This window comes from Amblyomma mixtum, chromosome 10 (assembly GCF_055824585.1).
Source record: "Amblyomma mixtum isolate Tamu chromosome 10, ASM5582458v1, whole genome shotgun sequence".
Classification (NCBI taxonomy): Eukaryota; Metazoa; Arthropoda; class Arachnida; order Ixodida; family Ixodidae; genus Amblyomma; species Amblyomma mixtum.
This window is the reverse complement of record NC_143021.1, coordinates 27,057,648-27,081,781: the sequence shown is the minus strand read 5'-3', so window position 1 is coordinate 27,081,781 and position 24,134 is coordinate 27,057,648. Positions and strand designations below refer to the sequence as shown.

The 24,134-nt window shown below is 47.3% G+C and overlaps 1 protein-coding gene across 1 annotated transcript in view; it reads right to left on the bottom strand.

Annotated features, from left to right (window-relative positions):
* Positions 1-17,669, bottom strand: part of LOC149325442 (uncharacterized) — a 98,479-nt gene extending 80,810 nt beyond the window's left edge. The window contains exons 1-2 of the mRNA XM_089563275.1: positions 17,531-17,669; positions 13,702-13,916 (exon numbers count right to left, since the gene is read on the bottom strand). Of these exons, the coding sequence (XP_089419401.1) occupies positions 13,702-13,916; positions 17,531-17,669 (354 nt within the window). The remainder of the gene's footprint in view (positions 1-13,701; positions 13,917-17,530) is intronic.
* Positions 17,670-24,134: the final 6,465 nt, after the last annotated feature.

Sequence of the window (24,134 nt, the reverse complement as noted above, 5' to 3'; positions counted from 1 at the left end):
AATTCAGGAGCTTTGTGCACAAACGTAGCTTCCGTATGCACGTCTTGCAGCACCAACGCTTCCGAATTGAAACGACCGATGAATATGCACAGGAAAAAGCAAATAGAGGGCGCTTGAATTTAAAAGAAAAGCTACCTTGCACAATCAGAAATTTTGCGACAGAACCTTCCAAACAGTGACGTGTACTGGTTGCGGTATACCGAATATATACCTAGCAAATAAGTGTGCACTTTGTTAACGAGCGGGATTCTGTGGCGGCAATGCTACAGCTCCAATTCCGAAAACCTAACGCTGCAAAAATTGAGTTTTCAAAATACGTGCGAATGCACGACACAATTTTGCACGCATTTACAACTTTCAGTAGTGAAACACAGACAACGAATCTTGTGTATGCGTCTTCCTTGGCTGGTAAAAAAATTCTTCTATAAGTCTCCAGTTTGCCTGTGTACTCCACAAATTCTAGGATCCCTGTCCGCTACATGTCAAATTTCACTGAAGCGAAAGTAATACAACCGACAGCTGATGATCTGCTAGGGCAACAGAATTTCAAAAGTTTGAGAAGGGCAGTGGGAGTCCAATCTAGGTGGAGTAGTGAAATTTGACTAGTAACAGACAGGGATCCTCCAATCTGTGGAGGAAACCGGCAAATTGGAGACTTACGGAGGAATTTTTTTACCCGCCAAAGAACACGCACAGAGAGAACCACAGAGGACTACGGCTTTTACCAGCCCTTGTCCTGTGCGGTTCTCTCTTGTGTATGCGTCTTCTTTGGCTGGTAAAAAAATTCTTCCATAAGTCTCCAATTTGCCTGTGTCCTCAACAAACCGCAGGATCCCTGTCCACTACTAGTCAAATATTTCAACTCCACCTGGCTTGGACTCCCACCACCCTTCTCTGTGGAGAAAGGGTGACAGCAGCTGGCAAAGAACAAGGTTAACTGCAGATCAACTGGGGAAGCATTATCCTGCGCTGATTTTGACGGCAGGTTCACAAGACAAACAAAATCAACTCAAGGAGCGGAGTTCACATCATGCGACTGAATGTCAATGGCCAGTGAAAATGGCACCAGCACTGTGGAATGCACATGCAGAAAACGAGACGCATTTTTTTGTCAACTTTGAGTAGCAGTCTACTGCACTTTTAAAGAGCAAAGCTCTCAAGTATGGCAACACTGGCACTTTTTGTTTTACTTTTTGTTATATTTCTTTTCGATCCACTGTGTTAATTGCGAGCTATGTTTACCTAATAGGGGCTGGGCATCTAACATCACCGTTATTTCTTCTCAGCAGTTAAAACAATACAGCATACATTTTATAACATGCTTAACGAATTTTTGGGAGCAGCATGCTTTTACCCTTCTACTATTTGTTGCTACTGAATCAGTTTGGCGTTGACAAAAGATCTGTAATAAGGAGTAATTACTCATTGACATCCACTCGAGCACAGCCAAATGGCTAAAGAAAGATTCGTCCTGGTCCGGTGTTCGAACTCAGAACCAGCAGTCGCTCTACCAATTTGTCCAACCTGGACGGCAAGCTTATGGTAGGGCGAGAGCGAAGTGATCAATAACTCGAGTGGGAACTGTGTTCGTCCAATGTTTTAGGACCCCTAAAACATTGGACAAACTCAGTTCCCGCTTCATGTTACCTCTAAAACATTGGACAAACTGAGTTCCCGCTTCATGTTACAATACTGAGTGACATTTTGGTCTATACACCAGAAATACCGGTAAAGCATCATGATAGAACACAATGTTTTTTAAAGGGATAAAGGAATATGTTCGCCCTTTCAGAGGGCACATATGCATAAGAGGCAACATGTGTGAAATAGTCACTGCACCTGAAGCAGTGTAAACTCCATTATGTTAACAGCAGCAGTCAAAAGCTTCATGAGCGACTATTTCATACAGATCATGCAATTACATTCATGTAATTCAGGATCACATTCATGTGATTATACAGGGAGGTACTGCTGCTAAGTGCACGAAGAGCTCTGCATGCATTTCTAAACCCGGCTGTGAGCCTATGTCTACGAAATTTTTCTAAATAGGCAGGTAAGGTATGCATCACTGGAAAACAATACCTACCACAAACAGCTGAGGAGAGATAGCACAGCCAAAAGCTGGAAGCACGAATGGCCCAGTAGATACTGGCAGCTGGCAACTGCAAATAAATATGTCAGAGCAACTGTTGTCAGTGGCCGTAACAATGTCATGAATGACAAGAGAAGAAATTGTCTACTGCTTCATAAATTAGAATAAGGTATTAACATAGGAACACAAAAAGCAATGAGATGGCCCATAACAAAAGAAATGAACAGATTGTATGTGATGCACCGATATACATTTTTTTCAGTAGATTTACATGACTGTCAAAACCGCATAGAAAGATGAGCAGGCTGGAATACCACTATTTTTATGCATGATGAAAAGAGTGTAACTATTCGAATATAGCATGCACAGGATTTAATTATTACTACTAGGGTGCTTTGGAGCAGCACCGAAGGTATTTTTAAATTGAACGTAGCGACCAGTAGACCCGTCTGCTTTGCACAAATGACGAGAGGATGGAAAAGGCATGCATTCATTAGCAAGAAGCACGATATCTCACATCACAGCATGAAACGAAAATTGGTATTGCATTTAACAAACCACACAGAAATAAAAAACTGCCTAGTGGCAATGCAAGTAAGAGCAAGGGAAAAAAATACCGAAGAAAACTGGTGAGTGTGGTGCAGGGAGGTCTGTGGGTAGGGTCTCGTGCCTGGGAATAGTTCCGAGCGCGGAGAATCGCCGGCAGCACAGCTGGTGGCAGTCAACCAAGAATAAATAAGAGAAAGTGAAAATCAATAACAAACCATCACCGATATAGCGAACGACTTGAAAGCGGGCCGCACAAACGAGGGATATAGCAAAAAGCTTGAAATCCTAAATAAGTGCGCAATTGCATCCCAAACAGTTCTCAAAATCTGAAGGCGAGGAAGCATCGACACCTACACCTCAGGGCAGACGCAAGAACGATCTAACTTTGACATAATACTGTGTCAAATTCTGTTCCATGGGGAAGCACAGATAAAAATTTACAAATGACTAGGCAAGGGATATGCCCCAGCCTTTTACACGCGATCATTGTCCCCGAAAAAATTGTATGACAAATATTAAGGCGTAAGCACTAATCCGACGAGTACACACACTGAGAACTGTCTGTTGGCAGCTGGCCTAGCGCGAGTGCTCTGTCGCGCGGCACTGCCGCTCATCGTCATCTTCTAAGTAGCACACATCAATCCGACGGTCACCAGCCGCGAGGCAACTCGACCGTTGTCAGCTCCCTTGTCTGTCCGCAGCTGGCCTAGCAAGAGCGCTCTCTAACGTGGCACTGCACGCTCATCATCCTCTCCTACGTAGCACAAATCTATGCTATTGTAATGTAGTAAACATTGTCTGTTGTTTTTCGCAGCGCTAGCAAGCGACCGCATAACTTTGTTGTGATAACTGGTGGCCGCGGCCGACAGCGCGCCTGAATACGTAGTGCGCGGGCCGCGGGCGAACGGACCGTCGTGTGAATCGGCCTTAACGCATTATAGCTGAGGCAACCGCACGCAGACTGCCTGCACTGCCATCCCTATATAGGCGCACACTAATAACGCGTGCGAATAGAGATCAGAAGTAAAGAAACGTACACGGGACTCACCGTTCAGACGGCTCATCAAGGCTTAGCAAAACCGCACATCTCCTTCGTTGCCTCTCCAGATGACAAGAAGTCGTAGCGCTACCTTTCTTCACGGCTTTACCCGTTCAAAATCACCAGTGTTGACAGGGCGTAATTCTCGTCGTTGGTTTCAAAAACACACTTGTGTTCTTCATACACGTCCACCGCACGAGCACTCAAACAATGCTACGAAAACCCAAATAACACAAAACGTGACGACGGCTGCAGTTTTGCTTCGTTGAAAAAACCTACAAATGCGCTTTTTTTATTACTAATATTTGAATTGTGTTCGCAACAAAAACAAATTATATTTTTTCATTTTATTTCTTTATTAAATGCGAATACCAAAGCGCTTTTAGATACTTTTGCTGACATGTAGTTTGTAGAAGCTGCGATCCTGTGATCCCATCCCCGGGTGTCCTAGCAGACGACGGCGCAGACGACGCTGTTGACGGAATGAAATTTCGATTGACGGCAGCGAAAATCCCTTAAATGCGACAAAAAAGGCAAAGAAACGCACCGTATCGCAAACTGGTCCATATCAAGGATATGTTCGACGCGAGCGGTAGGACAAAGAGCAGCTGCGATGCATTACTCAACGCGACACTGGCATGCTCGACGGAGATCTACATGAAACAGAGCTTAAATGTGACCCGTACAAGCGGATTACTGTGATATCAACTGCGTTACGGAACTACGACGATACTTGCTTCACACTTTAGCTTATATGCAACAGCGGCCCGCACTCGCCGCATCCTGTTCGAGTGTACTTTCACTAGCAAGAGCCCACATGCATGGAAGCCGACAGAAGCAACTGTCTTTTCGAGTTCAGGTTGTTCCGAGAAATACGAGCAGCTTACTTTAGCACGTACTCGAATTCAAGTTCTCAGCCTGTGTGTCACGTACGGTGACGATGGCGTCGAGGACGAGCTTAAGAATCGCCTTAACGTGGCCGCAACGCAGCCGGTATCCCAAGCATTCGTGCGCTAATTGTTGTTTACCTGTACTGCGAACGTGCGCTCAGTCGCAGGCCAGCCGCTAGCTGCTCGATTTGCCAGCCTGGCGAGTACAATTCGCAAGGCTCTGAGCCAATCTGTGAGCGAGCCGAGCTTTCAGCAATGACGCTGCTCGCGAGCGCGCCGCGCGACGAGCTTCGGCCTGCTCCCTGGCTGCCGTATTCGTAGCTAAGCCTAGGAGGTTTCACTTCGATGCCAGAGCTGAGAGCGCTTCGAAACTGGCTAGCGCTGAGGTGCTACTCTTTGCATTGTAAGTACGTTTTATTGTGAACTATGTCTCGTAGTGAAATACAGATATGCTCGGGTCGACCCGAACGGTGATGATGGCGTCGAGGACAAACTTAAGAATCGCCGCAACGCAGCCGATATTCCATGCATACATGTGTGCTAAATTTGTTCACCTGTGCTGCAAACGTGGGCATAAAGGCTCGCTCAATCGCAGGCCAGTCGCTGCTCGATTTTCCAGCCTTGCGTGCGCGATTCGCAAGCTACGGAGCGAATCATTGAGCGAGCCGAGCTTTCGGCAACGACGCCGCCCGCGGTCGCGCCGGGCGACGAACTGTGCGCTGCTCGCTGGCTGCCCTTGTCGTCGCTAAACCTAGCCGATTTCACATAGATGCTGTAGCTGAATGCGCTTCGAAACTGGCCAGCACTTAGGTGCTACCCTCGGCACCGTTTTACTCTGAACCCCGCGTCATAGGGAAATAAATATATGCTCGGTTTCCGCGACCCCTTCAGGAGCGGAGCTATAGCAGAGGCCAGGCGAACTCCAGAGCAGCAGCAAAGCGGCTATGGGAGGAAATTTGTATGGCTTTTATCGCTTCTACCAACAACTCGACATTGGCTAATGATACTCTATCCCAGAGCTTTGGTCGTGAACAAACAATACCAGTGCATTTTTCTGACGCCGGCAGCCGGCATCCAGGCTGGCAGGCCGGCCCCGAGAAGCTAGCGCGCCCTTACGATTGTATGGCCGTAAGGGCGGAGGAGTAAAGCAAGCACTGAACTCCCTTGAAGTACGCAGGAGTGGAAATGCCATTTTACTCTTTTGTCAAGAGGAGTGAACAGGACCTTTCACTCTTTCTCGTTTGTAGAGAGAGTAGATTGAGACCTGCAGGAGTAGCGAGGCTCTTTTACTCTTAATAGAGGAGTAGCAGTTCTTAGAGTGCAGAGTGGTCCAGAATTCGTTCCGCATCTCTCCTTGAAAGGACTAGATGTGAAGTGGCTGGCATAGGTTTTGTATGTATTTTTTGACCTCCAGCTGCTGGCTGGACCTGAAAATCAGGGAGGCGGCGCAGCAGTCGTCCTCCCATAAATAGATCAGCTGGGCTCTGACCACCTTAGAAAGGCGGTAAACAACTAATAGTTCAGAACGGCTATCCAGAACGCTCCTCGAGCATCTTTAGTCTTCTTAAGGAGAAGCTTTACGATCTGAGCTTCTTTTTCGGCAAGGGGAAATCTCGTGCTGGAGACGATGTGCTTGAAATCTAGTAATTGGGCAAAATCGCGAAAGGCACTCCAGCTGAACTGCAGACCACTATCGCTATGCACATCTTGCGGAATGCCTTGTCGAGAAAAATCATTTCGAGCTTCCTAGTTACGCTTTCACTAGAGTTCTGCGCTAGGCGTTCCACCTCAGGGTAAACTGAGTATGCATCGTAGACGAATAGGCACGAAGCTCCTGCATGGTAACAGAGATCGATAGCAATTATTTCACCTGAGAAGAGCGCTGCAGGGCTCCTGATGACTCGCTCTTTGGTTCACGGTAGGCGAAAGGGCAGCATGTTCTGCATTTCGAAATCATGTCCTTACTTTTTCTACATCCGGGCCAGCCCTGCCCTTGTTTTTTATTTATGCCGCGATATCCTTCATGCAGGCGTTCCAGCATTTACGTACGCATTCGTCTGGGGATTAACACTTTGCTGCCTATTATTAATATTCCATCAATGTAGGACAACTCTGATTGGAGACTGACGTAAGAGAAAGATTATTTACCTAGGTAAACCGCTTATTATTTCCTGCACTTCTGGATCGTTCTGCGTTTTTTTCTGCAATCTTTGCTTTGTGTTTTCACTTGCGATGCTTGCCAGTATTTTTGTCACATGTCTATTAACTCCTTCCCCTTCGGTACGCGAAACACTGAAGGGGGTAGCTATACGGTATATAACATCGTATAGTAGCAGCTGTTTCCCAGGCATGAAGTGCAAGTAATCTTGAAATCACATCATTTGCAAAAAAATTGCTAAAAACGAGGCGGTATTTCGGCGATGTTTTTCTTTGCAATCGCCAACAACGGTGGATCAGTTTCGCAGTTATCTTAGTGTCAACTTTAAACTCTGAAATTCATTCACATCCAAAGGTGATTCCAAGTGTCTCTTTTTCTGTCTGGGCGTATCTGGTTTCGGCCTCAGTGAGCGCACGTGAAGCATATGCCTCCGGTCGCCAGTCCTTATGTCTTTGCGATAGTGCGGCTCACAAAGCTCTGCTCGATGCATCGGTGCTAATCTTGATTGGCTTTCGCGAGTCAAATACCGTCAGGTCTGGTGTTGTCAACAACAGACGCATGCTCCTCCACTCTTTTTCATGAGCGCTGTTCCACTCGAAGCACTTGTCTTGCAGGATTTAATTCAGCCCACCTTTTCGTTTCTGTTGCGAAAGCAACACTACTGGAGCCCAGCTCGGCTCGTTGCGTATGCTCGCGGCTGTACGGCTACCAAACGACCTTGAGCCGCTGTCGCCTAGAAACCACTTCAGCTGCGCTTCAACAGATGGCGCCGCGCCGCTGCCGCCTGTTGCCTACACACCCAGAGGGCACCACCCTCGCACAGGCGCTGAGTTTCGCAGCTCATGACGGTGTCTTGCCGGCTAGGGAGGTTGCAACGTCCAAAAAGCGAATGCGTCAGTGGTGATGACTGACTCTGCGATCTTGTCGTCATGGAGGGCGCGAAAGACAGGCAACAACGACAGAACGCGCTCAAGAGACGGCAGAAGACCGCGCCGCACGACTCGAGAAGCGCCGTGATAATTATTCTGCCAGTCATCCCACGTCTCGGAGGGACTCTTTGGCAGCCTCGGAAGAGGCCAGTTCGAGTTATCAAGAGCGTTGGAATGAGACGAAGCGTAGACGACGTGCCGAGGAAGAAGCTGCACGAAGACTCGAGGCACGGCGTCCTGTTGCTTTTGCAACACAACTAGGTTTAACCAGAGCTAAACCACAGCCAATTTTTTCCCGACAAACAGGGTATGTACTTGCTGAAGTAACTCACTGCTCCCAAGAACCTTTGGTCATCGTGCATAGACGACGGGGTTGGAAAGTTGACAACACACTGAATGAGGTAATAATCTGGCTTATTTCCTCCCCTTTTGATTATGTCTCCAAGGATTTTGATTTTTCAGGCACCAGAGATACACTTTTCTGTGTTGTGGGTGCATCCATCTTCGCGAATCGCCTTAAGCACTACCCTGAAACAACCGTCGTGTTCGGTCTGTGTTGCGCCCCATATCAATAAATCGTCTTTTTACACTCTCACACCGGGCAGCCCAACCAGTGTTTGACCGATTCCATATTGAAATAGTTCTGTTGTAGAGCTTAAGCCAAATCGAAATCTCGAGAACCTGTACCGCACGTACGCAGTGTTGAAGTTGCATATTTTGTATGATTGTTCCTCTAATGGTATCTAATAAAAACCGAGATATGCGTCAAGCTTGCTGAAATAAGTTGCATCAGGCAACTCTGCTTCGATGTCTTCTCTTCTAGGAAATTCGTACCTGCCGCGGTTGATGTTTTCGTTGATACAAAGCGGGTCGACGAAGAAGCGAATGTCATCGCTCTTCTTTTCAACAATAACAAGTGGATTCACGAAGAAGTCCTCGGGCTCCGTCATATTCACAATGATGCGCCCGATTTCCAAGCCTTGCAGTTTCTCACGCAGGGCAGCTTGTCTTCCGCGGTTTCATTGATCTTGATGGAGTAAAGACGCTTGACACATCATCCAAGTTCCTAAAACCCTTAAGTCCGGAAACTCTGCGGCGATCTGATTCTTGAGACTTATCTCCCTTCGAATCACGTCATTGCGAGAGACAAGACCGATACGCACACGTCGAGAGTCTCAGTAGTGCCTGCTTGCCTTTTCTCACAATAAAAAAGTTTGCCTGTAAAGTATCTCGCCAAATGAGATTGGTAAAGAAACAGTCATTCTTGAATGTAACTTTTCGTCCTACCACTGTAGCGTCGGTTAACCAGTCAGGTGCCGTATCTCATTCAACGTCACTGATTCTCGACTAACTTCTCGAGCGCGCTTCTTCCTCGTACGCTTCACTAAAACGGTCAACTCCGCCTGTGTATTTCACCTTGAAACAAACGCAAAATGATTGTACTTTCCGCAGTTTGTGCACGCCGGACATCTTGGTGCGCGAATTTTGTTCCCACAGTGCAACGACGAACAGGGGGTCCTTTAACGCATTGCTCGAACGTGCCTTTACTGCACGCCAGTCGCACGCCTCGAACGCGTTTCTCGACACCGCACACTTTTTCTGCTTGCTCTTCTTTTTCCAGACGAGCGTCTAACTAGTTTCCAGCTCGGCTGCTTTGGAAAGTCTATTGCCTCTAAAAGGCAGAATTTTTCTCTCCGAGAAGTCGAGCCCTCACCTTCTCATTCTTTGTTCCATATACTAGCTGGTATCGTATGAGCGAGTCTCTTAGGCTTCCAAAATTGCTAGTTTCCGCTTTTATCTGTGGATCTCGCAGGAATTGTTCAAACGGTTCACCCTCTTACTGGATTCGGAAACGAAAACCGTACCTCTCAAAGGCCTGGTCCGCTGCGGTGTGCAGTAGTCTTCGAATTTCTGAACGATTAACGATCACTGCGTGATCCTCGTGCTGCGTTGACGTGAGGTGAAAGTGCTGAATACGCCGATAGCCCTTTGACCGCCTGTGTGCAGAAATAAGGCAGCCTTTCCCGCAGCCATGCATTCCTTGCCTGTTGCCTTGAAATGTAGGCCGTTGCGCAGCTTGAATTTGTTCCAATGCTCCGCTGCGTTGTCCGATAGGATGAGCGGACCAGGAGGCAGAATGGTGTCGATCGTGCGTTGTTCCAGCGTTGCGGCTATGGCGCACCATTTACAAGTTGAGGCGTGATTGGGTCACCACGTCTATCTCAGGCTGCACCCCATTTCTCACGCCATGTTTCAAATAACAAGACTCTGACGCTGCGACTGAAAATGGAAAAATATTCAGGGGGCACTTTGCTCACCTAAAGTGCGGTGAGGCGAAACCCTTTAGTGCGGTGTTGCTGCTTGTGTCACTGATGTGTGGTTAAGATGCTAAGTACACAATTGTTTCTGAATCTTATATGCTGGAGACACTGGAGGGCGTTTGGGAGACATCAGTCTCATTCGACCGTTTTCTAAAAACACTCTCCAGCGTCCTAGACAAGGAGAACTACATATGCGTTGGCAGGAAGTAGAGTAGCCATTATTGCACGCTAAGTTGCGGAACAGAAGGATGGTGGCTCGATTCCCGTCGTGCACAAAGATTTTTTGTTCTGGTCTGACAACCTTCTGTCGACAACGATGAGGCATTAAAGGCTTTCCCTCTAAAACCTTTATGTGCTGTTGTAGCACCTGAAGGAAGAATGGACGGGCCTGACCACTGGCTCTTGCTAGGCCTTAATCACTGCCATGTGCAGAAAGGGGGAATTAAAAGAGGCGTGGTAGGGAAGATCGGGAGAAGCACGTAACACAACCGCGTCCGCCTTAGCGACGACGCCGGTTTTGAAAGCAGATAGCTATCCCCCCGTTGTCTCCCCACATTTAAATTATGTTATTGTTGCGAATGAAGGAAGGATGAAAATGAAAGTACACGGGCCTGCGCACTGGTTCGAGCTGAGCCACAGTCACTGCCACGTGCAGACAAAGGAGTGATGAAAAATGTGACGAAAGATTGGAAGAACAGACTTGCATCACAACAACCGCGTCCGCCCGAAGCAATGACGCCGGCTGTAACAGATACCCTGGGCCCCAACCCCCTCCACCAAGGACATATATTGCGTTGCACTTCCAGTTATATCCCGTTGCTCTAGCCAGTGTACTGCCAGACAAACACAGTAAAACCCGCTACATATCGATACACCCTCCATTCTTTCGCCCATCCTCGCATTCACGTCACCCAACGCCTTGTCACATCTCGTTACGTCCGGCCTTGCATCTGCGTCGACATTCCCTGCTGGTCGCGCCCGTGCCCCAGCTGTCAGCTGCAAGGTGCACGGACACACTGAGATCTCCTCTTGGCACAGTCCCGTCCTTGGACGCCAGCTTCAGCCATCTGCACGTCGATATTGTCAGTTCTCTTCCTCCCTGCGCACCACAGCGACAGCAGCAGTGGTGCGCAGGGAGGAAGAGAACTGACAATACTGACGTTCAGATCCACCCTCCTCACACTACTTCTTCCTAGAGGTTGCAGAGCAAGCCGTTACTGCAATTGTCATCACACGCACGGAAGCCCGGTACAGTTTATGTTACTCCAAACCTGCGATTCTAAATTTTGCTCGAGGCACAGTCCATGTTCCTGCTGTTGGCATACTGAGCTTGCCCGATGCACCCCTTCCGCCCTATCCCCCCCTTCCCCCCCACGCCAAGTGCAGCTGATATGGGTGCCTGTGCTGTCCTGGAATCCCGGAAACCAGGCCGCCAACCTTTTAGCCCGAGGTTCTTTAAACCGGGCTCAGGAGGCATCGGATCGGGGAATCAATCACGCAGCGCACGCACGCATTCAGCGAGATGACATATGCCTACAGAGGCTCGCGCCAGCTCTACCCCACACCTCCCTAGATAACAAACGCGCAACACTCTGGCGCAGACTACCGACACACGCTCTCCGCTCACCCCTTACCCTGGCCCACTCTCATTCCTCCTTACCCACTATTGCTTGCGTCCTATGCCCAGAATCCTTCGCTTCTTTCCTCCACAAACTCTCCCTCTTCCCTGCGGACCCTGCACTTCGGGACCTAGAGAACCTCAAGACCTGGGAGAACTGGAAGAACCTGCTGCGCTCGGAGGACGCGGCCGTGCAAACAATCGCCACCGACCGGGCTGCCAGTTTCATGAGAGAGAGAGACTCTTTAATGAAGAGCAGAGAATTTAGCCGGCGTTTAAAAATCGCTGGCATGCTACTCTGCGTAGGGAGGGGAATTTGAGAGATAAAGCCAGAAGGAGAGCAGTGTGGAAGAGGTAAAAAAAAACGAAGATAAAATGCGGCCATGAAATGGGTACTAAGGATGCAATGGCGAGTATTGATGTAACCTATTGAATGAAGGAGTGCATAGTCCGTCAACTGGGCTGACGAAGTTCACAGTCCGCACTGTGACAACTGTGCCTCGATAGAAACTGTGGAACATATCTTGCATGAGTTCCCTGCGTATGCTAACTGGCGTGCGTACTATGAACATTGCGTGCAGAAGCTCTGCCCAGTGCCCCTAACAATGGACAAAGTGTTAGGTCCCTTAGCCTGCCTTAGGCAACAGAGACTTGCAATGAACTTTCTATTCACATATTTAAAAGGCACTGGACATCTCGATAAGCTTTAAATTCACTTTCACGTTACCTTCATGCATTCTTTATGCCAGTTTCATGGACCTTAGAAACATGAACCCATGAGAGTAGTGCGGTTTTGTAGGAACCCAGTTGAGTGCCCCGAATTCCTTCCATACAATAAAGCTTTTTCGCTCTCTCTGTCAGACTTCCGCTGATGCTGAGCAGTGGCTTTCAGTCAGCGGTCATCAAAGTTAAGAAAAGGCAGTTTCTGCCTGACTAAGAGTAAGTATTTAAGCAATGCTGTACGGTTTTCTGATTTTTTTTGCCTAGTTATTTTCCGTGCTGTTTATTTTCTTGCTTCTCGCTTCCACTATTCGTATCTGATTATTCTTGCGCACATGGATTCAGACATATGCCTGCTGGCGTAATTACACCTATTTGTGCTGTAAGTGACGGTTTTTCTTCCCTTTTCTGCACTTTGCCGCTAGGTTTGATGACAAAAAGTGTTGATATGGTATATTACGAACGGAGTATGTTCTTGCCTTAAAAATTTCAGCTCTGAGTCCACTGTTAAAGATCAGCAAATGATAAGCTCCTTCTAGGAAAAACCGCGACACGCAGGTCTGCCGCCTTCACCAAGGCTAAGCTATTCCTCTAGAGTAACACAGGTAGGCAAGCTTCATATCTTGGAAAAGCATCACCCGCATGCTAAGGCAGTTTTTTTTCACTTGGTTATTTCCTTTGAAAGCAGACTCTAACGGGTGTACTTTCCGCTTGTTTATAAACCCACGGCTGCTGTGCACATTTTAATTGCATTTGAGGTCATGCATTCACGCCTGTATTAGGAGAAATTGCATCCGAATAAAAAAACTATTATCTAGTTTTCACATCAATATCACAGTTTTCACATGCAGTTTTCTGACTCGATATTTGTCGCTTACGGTGGCTTACACGTATTGTAGAAAACTGCGTTGTAATTTTGATCATAATTTGCATCGCCTTCTTAACTTGCTGCGTGGGGTCTCTGCTCGGTTAATATTTCGTGGCAGATTTTTCCATTAATTCAAGAAGAAATAGCTGTCCATTCCCTTCTCCCTCCAGACTCACCAGAGCAGAAGAAAGGTGCAGTGTTTTCCCGTAAACTGGGCATTGGAGGGCATTTTCTTTTCTTTTGCTCGACCTCATACTTCTTATTTGATGCTTAATCTCACATAGTTTTTAGCAATCGTGCTATAAACTCAAATGCGTAAAGCAGGGGAGAAAACGTTTCATTACATAAGATGCAAAGCAGTAGCCTGAATGATGAAAATGTGAGAAACACTTCTCTCCGCAGAAAAAGCGATGAACACGAAAGATGTAGCAAAAAGCTTTGAAGAATAAGTCTCACAGGCAATGTGTTCATTAAAGCAGTAACTTCAACAAACCCGTCGCCAAGGCGATGTTCTCACCGTAAAAAGCTCTCTGAGCTTGTCGGCATAGACGTCGGTCGCGTAGGATCGAAGGAGTATGCCGAATCCTCGACATGTCATCGTTCTGTAGAGAGTCTTGGCATCATTGATGAAGGCGGGCCATCTTAACTTGCCCGCCGTGGAAGGGCCGTAGTCCAAGAGGAAAAGAAATGGTGTAGTTTTTCCAAGGCCTGTAAAATATTGGTAGCCTGATTCTGGAGGCGGGGGGGGGGGGGGGGGGGGGGTAGAAAAAATGAAAAAAGTAAGCAAAGTGTCAGCACTATGAAGAAACTAGATTGTGTCGCCTTTCGTATCACAAGCTATAGTAGTACTTAAATTTTGTGGCTAAATAAAACGTCTCCCCACCGTCCATCATACAGATGGTGGCACTTAAATTACGCTACGGATTTTGGATGGCGACAAACGTAGGTTGCTTCGTGGATTGTAGCAGTTCATATGTCAGATTAACAATGCCCTCATGTAAGGCGTTCTCCTTTTTCTAGATTTCAAAATTTCCAAAACACTTGTTCTTCCTCACCCTCTGCCCGATTTGCCAAGGATGCTGACCTACACTGTATCATTCCGTTTGGGCCTGCACAATACCTCCCAGTGGCGTCCCGCCTATAAACCTCCCCACCCCTTCCTCTTGGGAAGGTGTCCTGACAAGCACGGAGCCGACTGACCACCGCCGGCTCATCGAGCGTGCCGACAAAATAGCGGTGGAAAGCGGAGTCATGGACTGTGAGCCCTTGACTGAGAGCCCTTCATGAGACTGATCTGACAGGCACGAATCCACAAGGCCAGAGACAGCTGCTCTTTTGGGCCTTCAGGATCGCGGCGGCACGTAGAGCCCTGAACTGAGGGCTCCGCTGAAAGAGACGAGCCCAGTATAGTTTTCCAATAAAAGGTTTTCCTCCTCCTTCTAAAATAAAAAAGGTTTCCGCACGTGCAAAGTGGAGCCGTAACTGAGTGCCTGTCAAATCATGCCGCTGAACACCAGTACACCTTAATTCTAGGGTGTCGTAGCCATATTCAGACCAAAAGGTAAGAGCCGGCGTAACGAGATTAATCAAATCAAATCAAAATTTTATTTGTCTGTATACGTACACATTCATAAATTCTGATCTGCCTAAGCACATTTTGCTTGTTGGCTGATCAGGCAGCAGGTGGAGAAATACCTTCATATGTATACTTTACTTGTCTAAACACTCATACTAACATAGAGAAAAAAAAAACAATAAACCAAACAAAATACAAACAAAAAAATTTTGAACACAAAATTGCACATACGAAAGAACTCAAGCTATACACAGGGAAATACATTTGCACACCAATTTCTCATGTCAGTCATCATCCTACGTTTGTTACTTGCAATACTAGATCATCGGGAATTTCATTAAATACAGCCGGTACATAATAACTGCGCATCTTTTTACCATAGTTTGTGTAAACCCGTGGCTTAAAAAAACGTTCTATTTTTCTCAAGGTGACATCTTTTTTTACGGGAGTCTTATATTCATTTGAATAATAATACCGTGTTAACACAACAAAGTGAAATAGTTCACGAATTTGAAGGATGCCTAACTCATCGTATCTCTCTTTCATGTCAACCGAGTGTAGTTTTGTGCCGTACGATATAGTGTTGACGATTCTTTTTAGGATAACATTTAATGCTTCTTTCTTGTATTCGGAGCAGTTACCGTATAGAGTAATGCCATACTTTAAAACAGGTTCTACTAATGCTGTATAGATCAGTCGCCTAAGATGAAGCGGAGCTTTACCACGAAGGTGACACATCATAGCCGCAATGGCCCTTATCTTTTGAGAGAGGCAGACGATGTGGTCGCTCCATGTAAGGTGTTGGTCAAAGTGGATGCCCAGATACACAACTGTTCGCTCTATTTGCATAGCTTTACAATTACACTGGTAACAATGGGATGTATGAAGATACAGTGGTTGGTTGAAAGCAACAATTTTATGAGGGTTTTTAAAGCATGTCAGTTTTGTTTTGTTCACGTTTAAAAAAATAAAATTTTGCGAGAACCAGTGAACAACTTCACTTATATCTGTTTGAAATGACTCCACGCCTGTACGATAATCAGTAGCTTCAAGCGCTAGCGCTGTGTCGTCAGCGTATTGTGATTAAAGGATTATTGTGATTGAAGATTAAAATTATTGGAATAAAAATATATTTACATGCATTTATTTAAACCAGCCATGACCAACACCTTCAAGCCAGTCAGGTAGTAATGGTTTTCCTCTTACCTTGCGCCGGATGCACCGGATGCAAAGAGACTACCTGTCCGCGGTTATACCTTTTCGGGAGAGCGGCTTTTCTGTGAATCAGGGCGCTGTCTTCGTCGCAGTGCCCTCCGCGTTCATCAGTTCAGTCGCATCATAAGGAACGTCAACTAGTCTCTACTCAGAATTGCTCAAAACCGACTAGTCAACCGCGCCACGTCACCTTCTTTAACGCCCGACCACTACAAGAGTACTTTAAAGCCGAACAAAAACACTAGCCGGATACTGTTTCCAGCACCGCAGCTTTTATTTAAATAGATGGCGAAGCGATGATGCCATAATATATATAATGTAAGCTTTGTAATGTTACCACAGTTCACTTTCCTTCGCGCCCTATATCGCCCCGCCAACCCGCATATCTCATCGCACTATCACCCTTTCCAAGTTTCTCGACCACGTGTCCACACGGTCACTTTTGCAGCCTTATTTTTCCCCCGTACCATTGTCGACGGGAACGACCTTCCCAGAGATATTGGAGCCATTACGTGCTCCGCCACCTTCGCTGACAATCTTCATGCTCATTTGTTATCGTGTTAACACTTTCCGCCTACGAATATTGAACCCACCCCTTATGCAATGCCCTTTACCGGGCCTTTAAGGAAAATAAATGAAATGAAAAGATCAAAGTAGGCCGTCATGGCCTGTGCTTATTGCCAAGGCCCCACGCGGCAGCTGCCAACCAGCTTCAAATGGCGCAAACCCCATTTCAAACCTATCGCAGCAAGCATCAAATAAATGCCTTGTGTTGCAACTTAAAAGCGACAAACACCCGTTCGAATCGCCGAAACTGTTCGCCGGACTTACGAGATAGCGAAGGCCTGCGTTACAAACCACTGCCGCATATCTTTCCACGCGGTCGCGCCTTCCATTTACTTCTCGCAGAATCTGTACAGTGATGAACAGTCGGCGCAGAAAAGTTTTAAACAACGGCTGGAAAATTTCTACGAGTAAAGGGAATTAAGCGCGATCGCTACACCAGCGTGGGCTCCAGCCGCTCCTGCCAGCAAAGTCGTGCGGCGCAATTTGCGATCGGTGGAAAGTATGATCATGGTTGGATCGCGTGTTTCATATTCGTACTGTGCGCTACAGGCTTCGTCTGTTTTGCGCCGGCTGACGTCACAGCAGTGCCACTGGCCGAGCCTAGCTGCGGCGTTACGTGCTATTGTGTATAGCGCGTAGCGCGCTAATTTTTTCATTGTTGCCCAAAGAAAAGTAATTCGTAGCGTGTGAATAAAATTATGACTGTACTGCCTCCGTAAGTCGTCCTGCCAGGATGACGGACTACTCACGAACAGAAAAGACTGCATGAACTGCCTGCCTACGAAATGAGCACGACTCCTGCGTCACAGCGCTCTTTGAGATTCTTTTGGGCTGATAAAACAAAACCCCAAACAGTACAGGCTGCCCCATAATATAGATTCCTACAACGGCTGTGCCCCGGCATTGTGGCTGCGTCGCCGCAAAATGGTAACCATTTATTTGCGACGATATGAAAGCCGCATGCACAATGACAAGCAAGAGCTCTTACCTGGGAAGCCGCCACTGCTTTCTTCCTGAGGTGCAAAAAGGATAAAGATATCACAAATACCCGTCGGCGGCAGCTGCTGGGTTCGTAACCTTTGCCTTCTGTCACGCTGTTGCGTCAGAAAAAAATGCTCTCCGCTCATCAAATGGCACAGCAGCGGCGGCGCTTCTGAAAAGAACAAGAGCACCTTTAAGTTGTTGGCTTGTTGTAATTAACCACGAGGTCTTAAAACAAACAACACAAAGACGAGAATGTAACGTGCGCGAACTTTCGAGTGTTTATTAGAAGAGATGCGACCCCTATTTGGATGCACATAACAAAGAACAAATGTACAAAACAACTAAGGAACCCAACCAGATGGGAAGTGCCATTCATAAACCGAAACCCATGTACCACCGCTTCCCATCGCGCTGCTTGTCAACAATTCAATCTCACTCTGCGTCAGGCGGAGGCCGTTGAAAGAGGATTAACCACGGCTCAAACGGATTAACTGCGATGTCATGAAAATCGTTGGTGCCGATGGCTTCGAGGCCTCCTTGGAGGAGCACCTGTTGCTTCGTCCTTGAGTTCTATCCGACTATAGTTACTGTTCTGTTGTCTTGTTTATACCTACTCTTTAATGTCCACGTACAAAAATGCAGCTAAACGGCACTTCAAAAGAATTTTATCGCACGTGTGGTGGTATTCCATGCTGCTGCTACGTGCTGTCATGCACCACGCTTCCGAAGAGCCGGACTTGTGCTGTGCTGTCCCAGATTGCCATCAAACGAAAAAAACTCCTCTGCAGTAAGTTCTCTAGTATAGCTCCGTTGTCACGTAAGTTATATTTCTGCCATATGCACCACGTGCTTTTCGAGAATGCCCTCACACCATTGCGTGCCGCACATGCTGCAAATCTAATGCTCCAAGAAATCCCGAAATGTCTTACCATGAACTGGGATCGAACGTAAACGTTCACAATGTGGGCCGCGCAAAATTTCGCGGCAAGGTGCAGATACAAGGCCATAAATTGGCTTTGTATCTTTGTATAAATTGGCTTTGTAACGCTCAAGTGCTCTTGTGTGCACGCTACGTTTCAAATCGGAAAACTACAGGAAAGGAATGAAGAGCAAGGTGCTGAAGCCAACAGCGGTTCCGACAATTTTGATTTGTACTCGACATACAAATAACCCCTGCTTTCCAAAAACCAGAGAACGCTGATCTGGCGCTCTGACCTCTCATGCGAGCGGTGCATCATAAAAAGATATACAGAAAGCACGGAAAGCTGAGAAGAAATGCAGACATACAGCTGTGACTGTGCAAACGGGGAAAGAGAACATTCCAGCATGCTGCCGCATGTAGCGTAAAGCCATGCTGCGGACGAGTGTTTCGTTATCGAGGTATGCCATCTAAAAGACTGAAGATAAGGACAAAAGAGAAGGAAAAGAAGACTCCTGCGCTCATGAACAACACGAGCTTGGCACTTGGTTCCAGAAGTAACCGCTTACTGGGCCGAAATTGTTTCCAGAAAGCTAAATTACTACTCGCCATCTTTTAGAGACGTCCGCAATACTCAAAAATATATAGCTCCATTATTTGATAACGTCCTTTGCCCACGCAAAAACAATTAAGTAAGCTCCCTGGGAAAATAGACAATGACTATTAGTGAGCATACTCTAAACAGCGTAAGTAAATAATACAACACGTTAAATTAGATCTTCTGTAGAGCTTCATGTGATGTAAAAATTAACTGTCCATGAGAATAATATCTGTGTGCGAATTCATGTACATTTTTATTGTTTCGCTTACAAAAGTTACTTGGCAAGTTCCCTTTTCTGACTCATTGCAGGTATTTAATACTGTAGGAGGGGGTTGTGGCTCAGCAGAACCTAGGTCGCTTTGTAACGTTCAGCGAAGGTTCGGGCCACGCGTTCGGGCTGCGACCGAGCTTCACGCCTAAGGATCGCCATCGTCTTTCACCACCACAGTTCACCACACTGAGCGAGCGCGGCTTCTGCACTACAATACACAAGAAGACATTTAAACGACAAATGCTTTATTACCAAAATAGCAGCACACAAGACGACTGACGCAAGCTAGTGGGTTACACACAAAACTGTGCTTTCGTCGTATCACATAAACTAGCTTAACCACAAGGATCCAGGGTTTCAGAAGACGTTCATACGCTAGTACAAACAATGTTAGGAAGCGCAGCGCATACGGCCAAATAAAGGCGATAATTCGGCGACATATGGGGCTGCTGCCAAGCCAGCGCCTCGGCTCCGATGGATGGATGGAACATAAGGGCGTCCACTTCGAAACGGGGTGGTGGCAGTTGCAATCATGCTCGGCTTTTTTGTCTTTATTTTTGTTTAATTGTGCCGTAAACTGTCAATAAAATTCGCCATTTTCTTTCACTACGGTTTCCTACACCTCTAACCTTATGTCCCACCTCTGCTTTTCAGCCACCAATCCTCCAATCGCTATTTGCTAACATCCGCCAAAGATTTATTTACTTGACCTTTGTTATCTCTAAACCCTAGGGCCTCAGGAAGAGTGACTGTGTCTGCATCGACATCCGGATGGATACCATCACATTTCAGTATGAGGTGTTCAATTGTGTCCACAGATCTACCACACGCAGCATATGAGCAAATCGTCATCGTTAATTTTTTTTTTAGCTGCGCATAATAAGACACCCTGACCTAGCTTCAATAGTAGGGCACAGCTTCTTGAGTTATCATAGAACAATTCCTTCCTGATCTGCCTTTTCCAGTATGGATATATTTCTACACTATGCTCCTTTTTCATTGAATTATTCCAGTTTTTAACTTTCGCGTTTTTAACCCGTCGTTTTTAACCCTCTTCTTCCGTCCTCGTGTACGGCATACTTACTGGTTAGTTTCCTAGTTATTTTCTACGCCACTCTGGGTCAACGCTCTTTCTGTATAGGTATTTAAATACCTTAGCTGCCCACCTGTTAGCGTCCAGTTTCCTCAGGCGTTCTTCATACAGTATTTCACTCAAGCTTCCCGTTCTTCTAAAGATGCCCAGCCCATATCCCCATGTACTGCCTCGTATGTGGTTTCGCCGCGGGAATGTAGTGCTAATCTTTCAACAGCTCTCTGTATTACTTCGAATCTCGGCTGAACATCTGCCCTCAAGCACAGAACCGCATTCCCGAGAGTAAGCCCCGGCACGATTATTCTTTTCCAGGTACCTCTTAGTACTTCATATTTGTTGTACACCGATAATGCCCTATGTTTCATTATCCTGGCATCCCTTCGCCCTTCACCGATAGCCAGCGCCACGGCCGCCGCGGTGGAGGACAATGGAACTTTCGTGATCACCGGCGGCGCGGTGTACTCGGTGGGCCTCGCGGGCGGCTCCTACGGGAGATTCAGCAGCTGTTGTCTGCAAGACGAAGCCGTCGTTCCAAACCACGAGATGGAAATAATTGAAAACATTTTGCAAATAAGCGGCAATTCGTTTTCGATCATCCGGAACATGGAAAGAATATTAGCTGTACCAAAGCAGCCTGCTTCCACCGATAGGGGAAGTGATGACCAAACGAAACTGAACTAGCCTCTGTACCGTACGTTGCAGTGATCAGTGAGGCGCTTGCGCGTAATTTCCGCTAGCGGTGGCGTCGATATTACGCATGTTCCAGCGGGTAAGTCACGGACGGAGCTTGTTAACGTGAAGGGCCAGCTCCCTCGCAGAAGCTTTTCAGCCCACGTTTAAAAATTTTCTGCGCCGACTGTTCATCACTGTACAGATTCTGCGAGAAGTAAACGGAAGGCGCGACAGCGTGGCAAGATATGTCGCAGTGGTTTGTAACGCAGGCTTTCGCTATCTTGTAAGTCCGGCGATCACTTTCGGCGGTTCCAACGGGTGTTAGTCGCTTTGAAGTTGAAACACAAGGCATTTATTTGGTGCTTGCTGCGATAGGTTTTAAGGGCGGTTTGAGTCATTTGAAGCAGTTTGGCAGCTTGCGCGTGGGGCGTTTGGCAATAAGCACACGCCAAGACGGCCTACTTTGATCTTTTGATCTTTTAATCATGATGCTTCCATAAGCGGCGTGGTGCGGGGTGCTGTTTTATTTTATTGTGCTCCATTCGAAAGCCTTCGTTTTAGCCTCTCCCCCCTGAGGAATGCAATGGGAAGCCGTCATATAATGACCAAAATATTATGCTAGTGTGTACACCAGCAGGTGCATCCCTGCATGGTAATGAGAAGGCCGACGAGCTCGCCCGGGCGGACACGAGCGAGGCGGTCTCCCCAGACAAGGATCGCATGGCGGGATACAGAGAAATTACACAGCACTATCGTTTATAGAGTGGTAGACTTCATCCAGCGGATAAATGCGTAACCTGGTACCAAGCCTACACAGCTGGCGCCGGTTACAAACTTACGCATTTTTAGACCTGGCCGCCTGGAGTGTTATGTACCCAAGAAAATTGTCAGAGAAATGCGCAGACAGCAAACTTAAGGCCACCTTGGACCAAATACTATGCGAATGTCCTCATGCCCGCCTGGACAGACGACACATAAAGTCGAGAGACCAATGGGAGGCCTTACTACTGAGCTCCGATACGGAGACTCAGCTACAACTCGTCCGACTGGCTGAAGCCGCCGCCAAGAGCAGAGACCTTTCGACCGTCGGCTAGGCGGGTAGCCCTCTAGCTACTGTTTTTCTGTTGAACATTAAAAGCTTTCCTTTCCTATCCAATTCGAATGTGACAGAAAGCGCGTGAGAACACGCTATGAGCGTGTTAAACCTTGTATATTTCGCTGGCTGTTTTCTGTATTGAGGTTATTTCCTGAAATTTATCGGTATGGTCAAAATTATTTCAGAAGTATTTTTGAGAGAACGTTAGCCCCTGTTGCTTTCGTGGTTGCCATTTCGCAATCATACTGCCCCTTAGACGTCATAACTCTTGCATTCCAGAGCACAGAAATGAGAGAGTAGGTAAATTTTATTAGGTGAGGTTTGTTGTTATTGTGGTTGTCTGTAAATGCGCTATTTCAGTTCAAACTACCCTCTAGCCTCCATTTCAAGCAAATGGCTTTTTCTTTCTCCAACAAGAATGGTAGCTTCAGTGAGGCTCTAAAAGTCAGCTAGTTAGCCCCGCTTTAATAACGACCAAATGGTGTCCAATCTTAAAACGACCCGTGCATTAAAGAATATTTGAAACGCTCATAGCACGTTCTGACAGTTTTTTTCACACTATTGAATGAAAGATGCCGTTCTTGAGCCCGGCTTTTGCCCTAGAAGCCAAAACGTTCTTTTGGGCTTGAGTACAATAAATAGAACAGCGCCCAGAGACACTCTGCTTTTAGCAGCATGATGTCTAAACTGAACAATCAAGGCCCGCTGCCGTGGCGTGTGCTCACTGACGGAGGCTGCAGGCGCCAGCTACATATAGAGAAACAATGTTTCTCTATGAGATGCCGACCACTTCACAAACGACGAGGACCGCTCTTCAAAAGCATCGCTGCTAGCGCCAAATAAATCGCTGGTGTTAAAAGCAGAAAGTACCTGTTCGAGCCGCCGAGAGTGATCGCCAGACGCATAAGATAAGGGTCTGCTGATAGCACGTGCCTTCTTGGCAACCGAGCTGTTCAGTTATGCGAGCCGGCGCTAGAAAGCGGTGTGAAACGGTCGGCTACACTGTCGCGCCTTCCATTTACTTAAAACGCCACATAAGCGAAACAAGACTTGAGGCTAGCGGCGTGCGCAACGAAAAAGTACGCAGTTTTATTTTCACGGAAGTAGAGCTCTTACGGGTGAGCAGTGCTCGTGCGGAAAACGCAAAGGGTCTGCGCAGATGAGTGAAGCTTCCTATACCTCCCAGCGGCCGCAGATTACGGGTGGTAACGCCAATTCGTCCTTCAGTTACGTTTATAGTGAAAGAATGTAAGAGTTATCTCCATGACAATGGACGACCGAAACACGCGGGCGCGGAAGTGTTCGCATGGCACCTGCTTCACGCATGGACTCGTCCAAAATAGGGCGCGCTAGGGAAGGAGGGCGAACGCATAGTTGTCCACCCGCTGCGCGCCGCCGCACGCCGCGCTTTACTTTTTTGAAGCGAAAAGCTTCACTAGGCTAGTCAACACCGGGCCTGGCGTGCGCCGTGATCAATTTTAGCCACAGCTGCGCAAGCGCAAGTTCGCCACGTGACGTCACTGGAGAGGCACAGGTGGCCGGCGGAGCCTCCGCCGAGCGCTGCTCTGGCGGTCGACCTTCGCCGTCGTGCGCGCGCTCTGCGCGTGTTTACCGAGTGTGCATCGGCGCGCGCTCGGCTTCCTCTTATGACGCTACTTGCAGCCGCGTGCTTACCACAGTTACTACGCATGCGGAAGGAGTGCTATATAACGCGCTTGCTTACACCGTTATTGTGGTGCTCCCAGTGCATCGTGCGCGAACTGCGACAGCCATGACGTCAAACAAAGCGTAGCTGCCGCTTTTTGCTTGTATATCCAGGCTTAACCAGAGGTAAGCCACTGCCAACTTTTTTTAGAGCGCAGCTCCTTGGCACCCGTTCCTGCGTTTCGCGGCGTCACCGTTGCCCATCGCAACCAGCTCTGCAGCCGGGGAAGCGCGATGCTTTAGCTGCTAGCA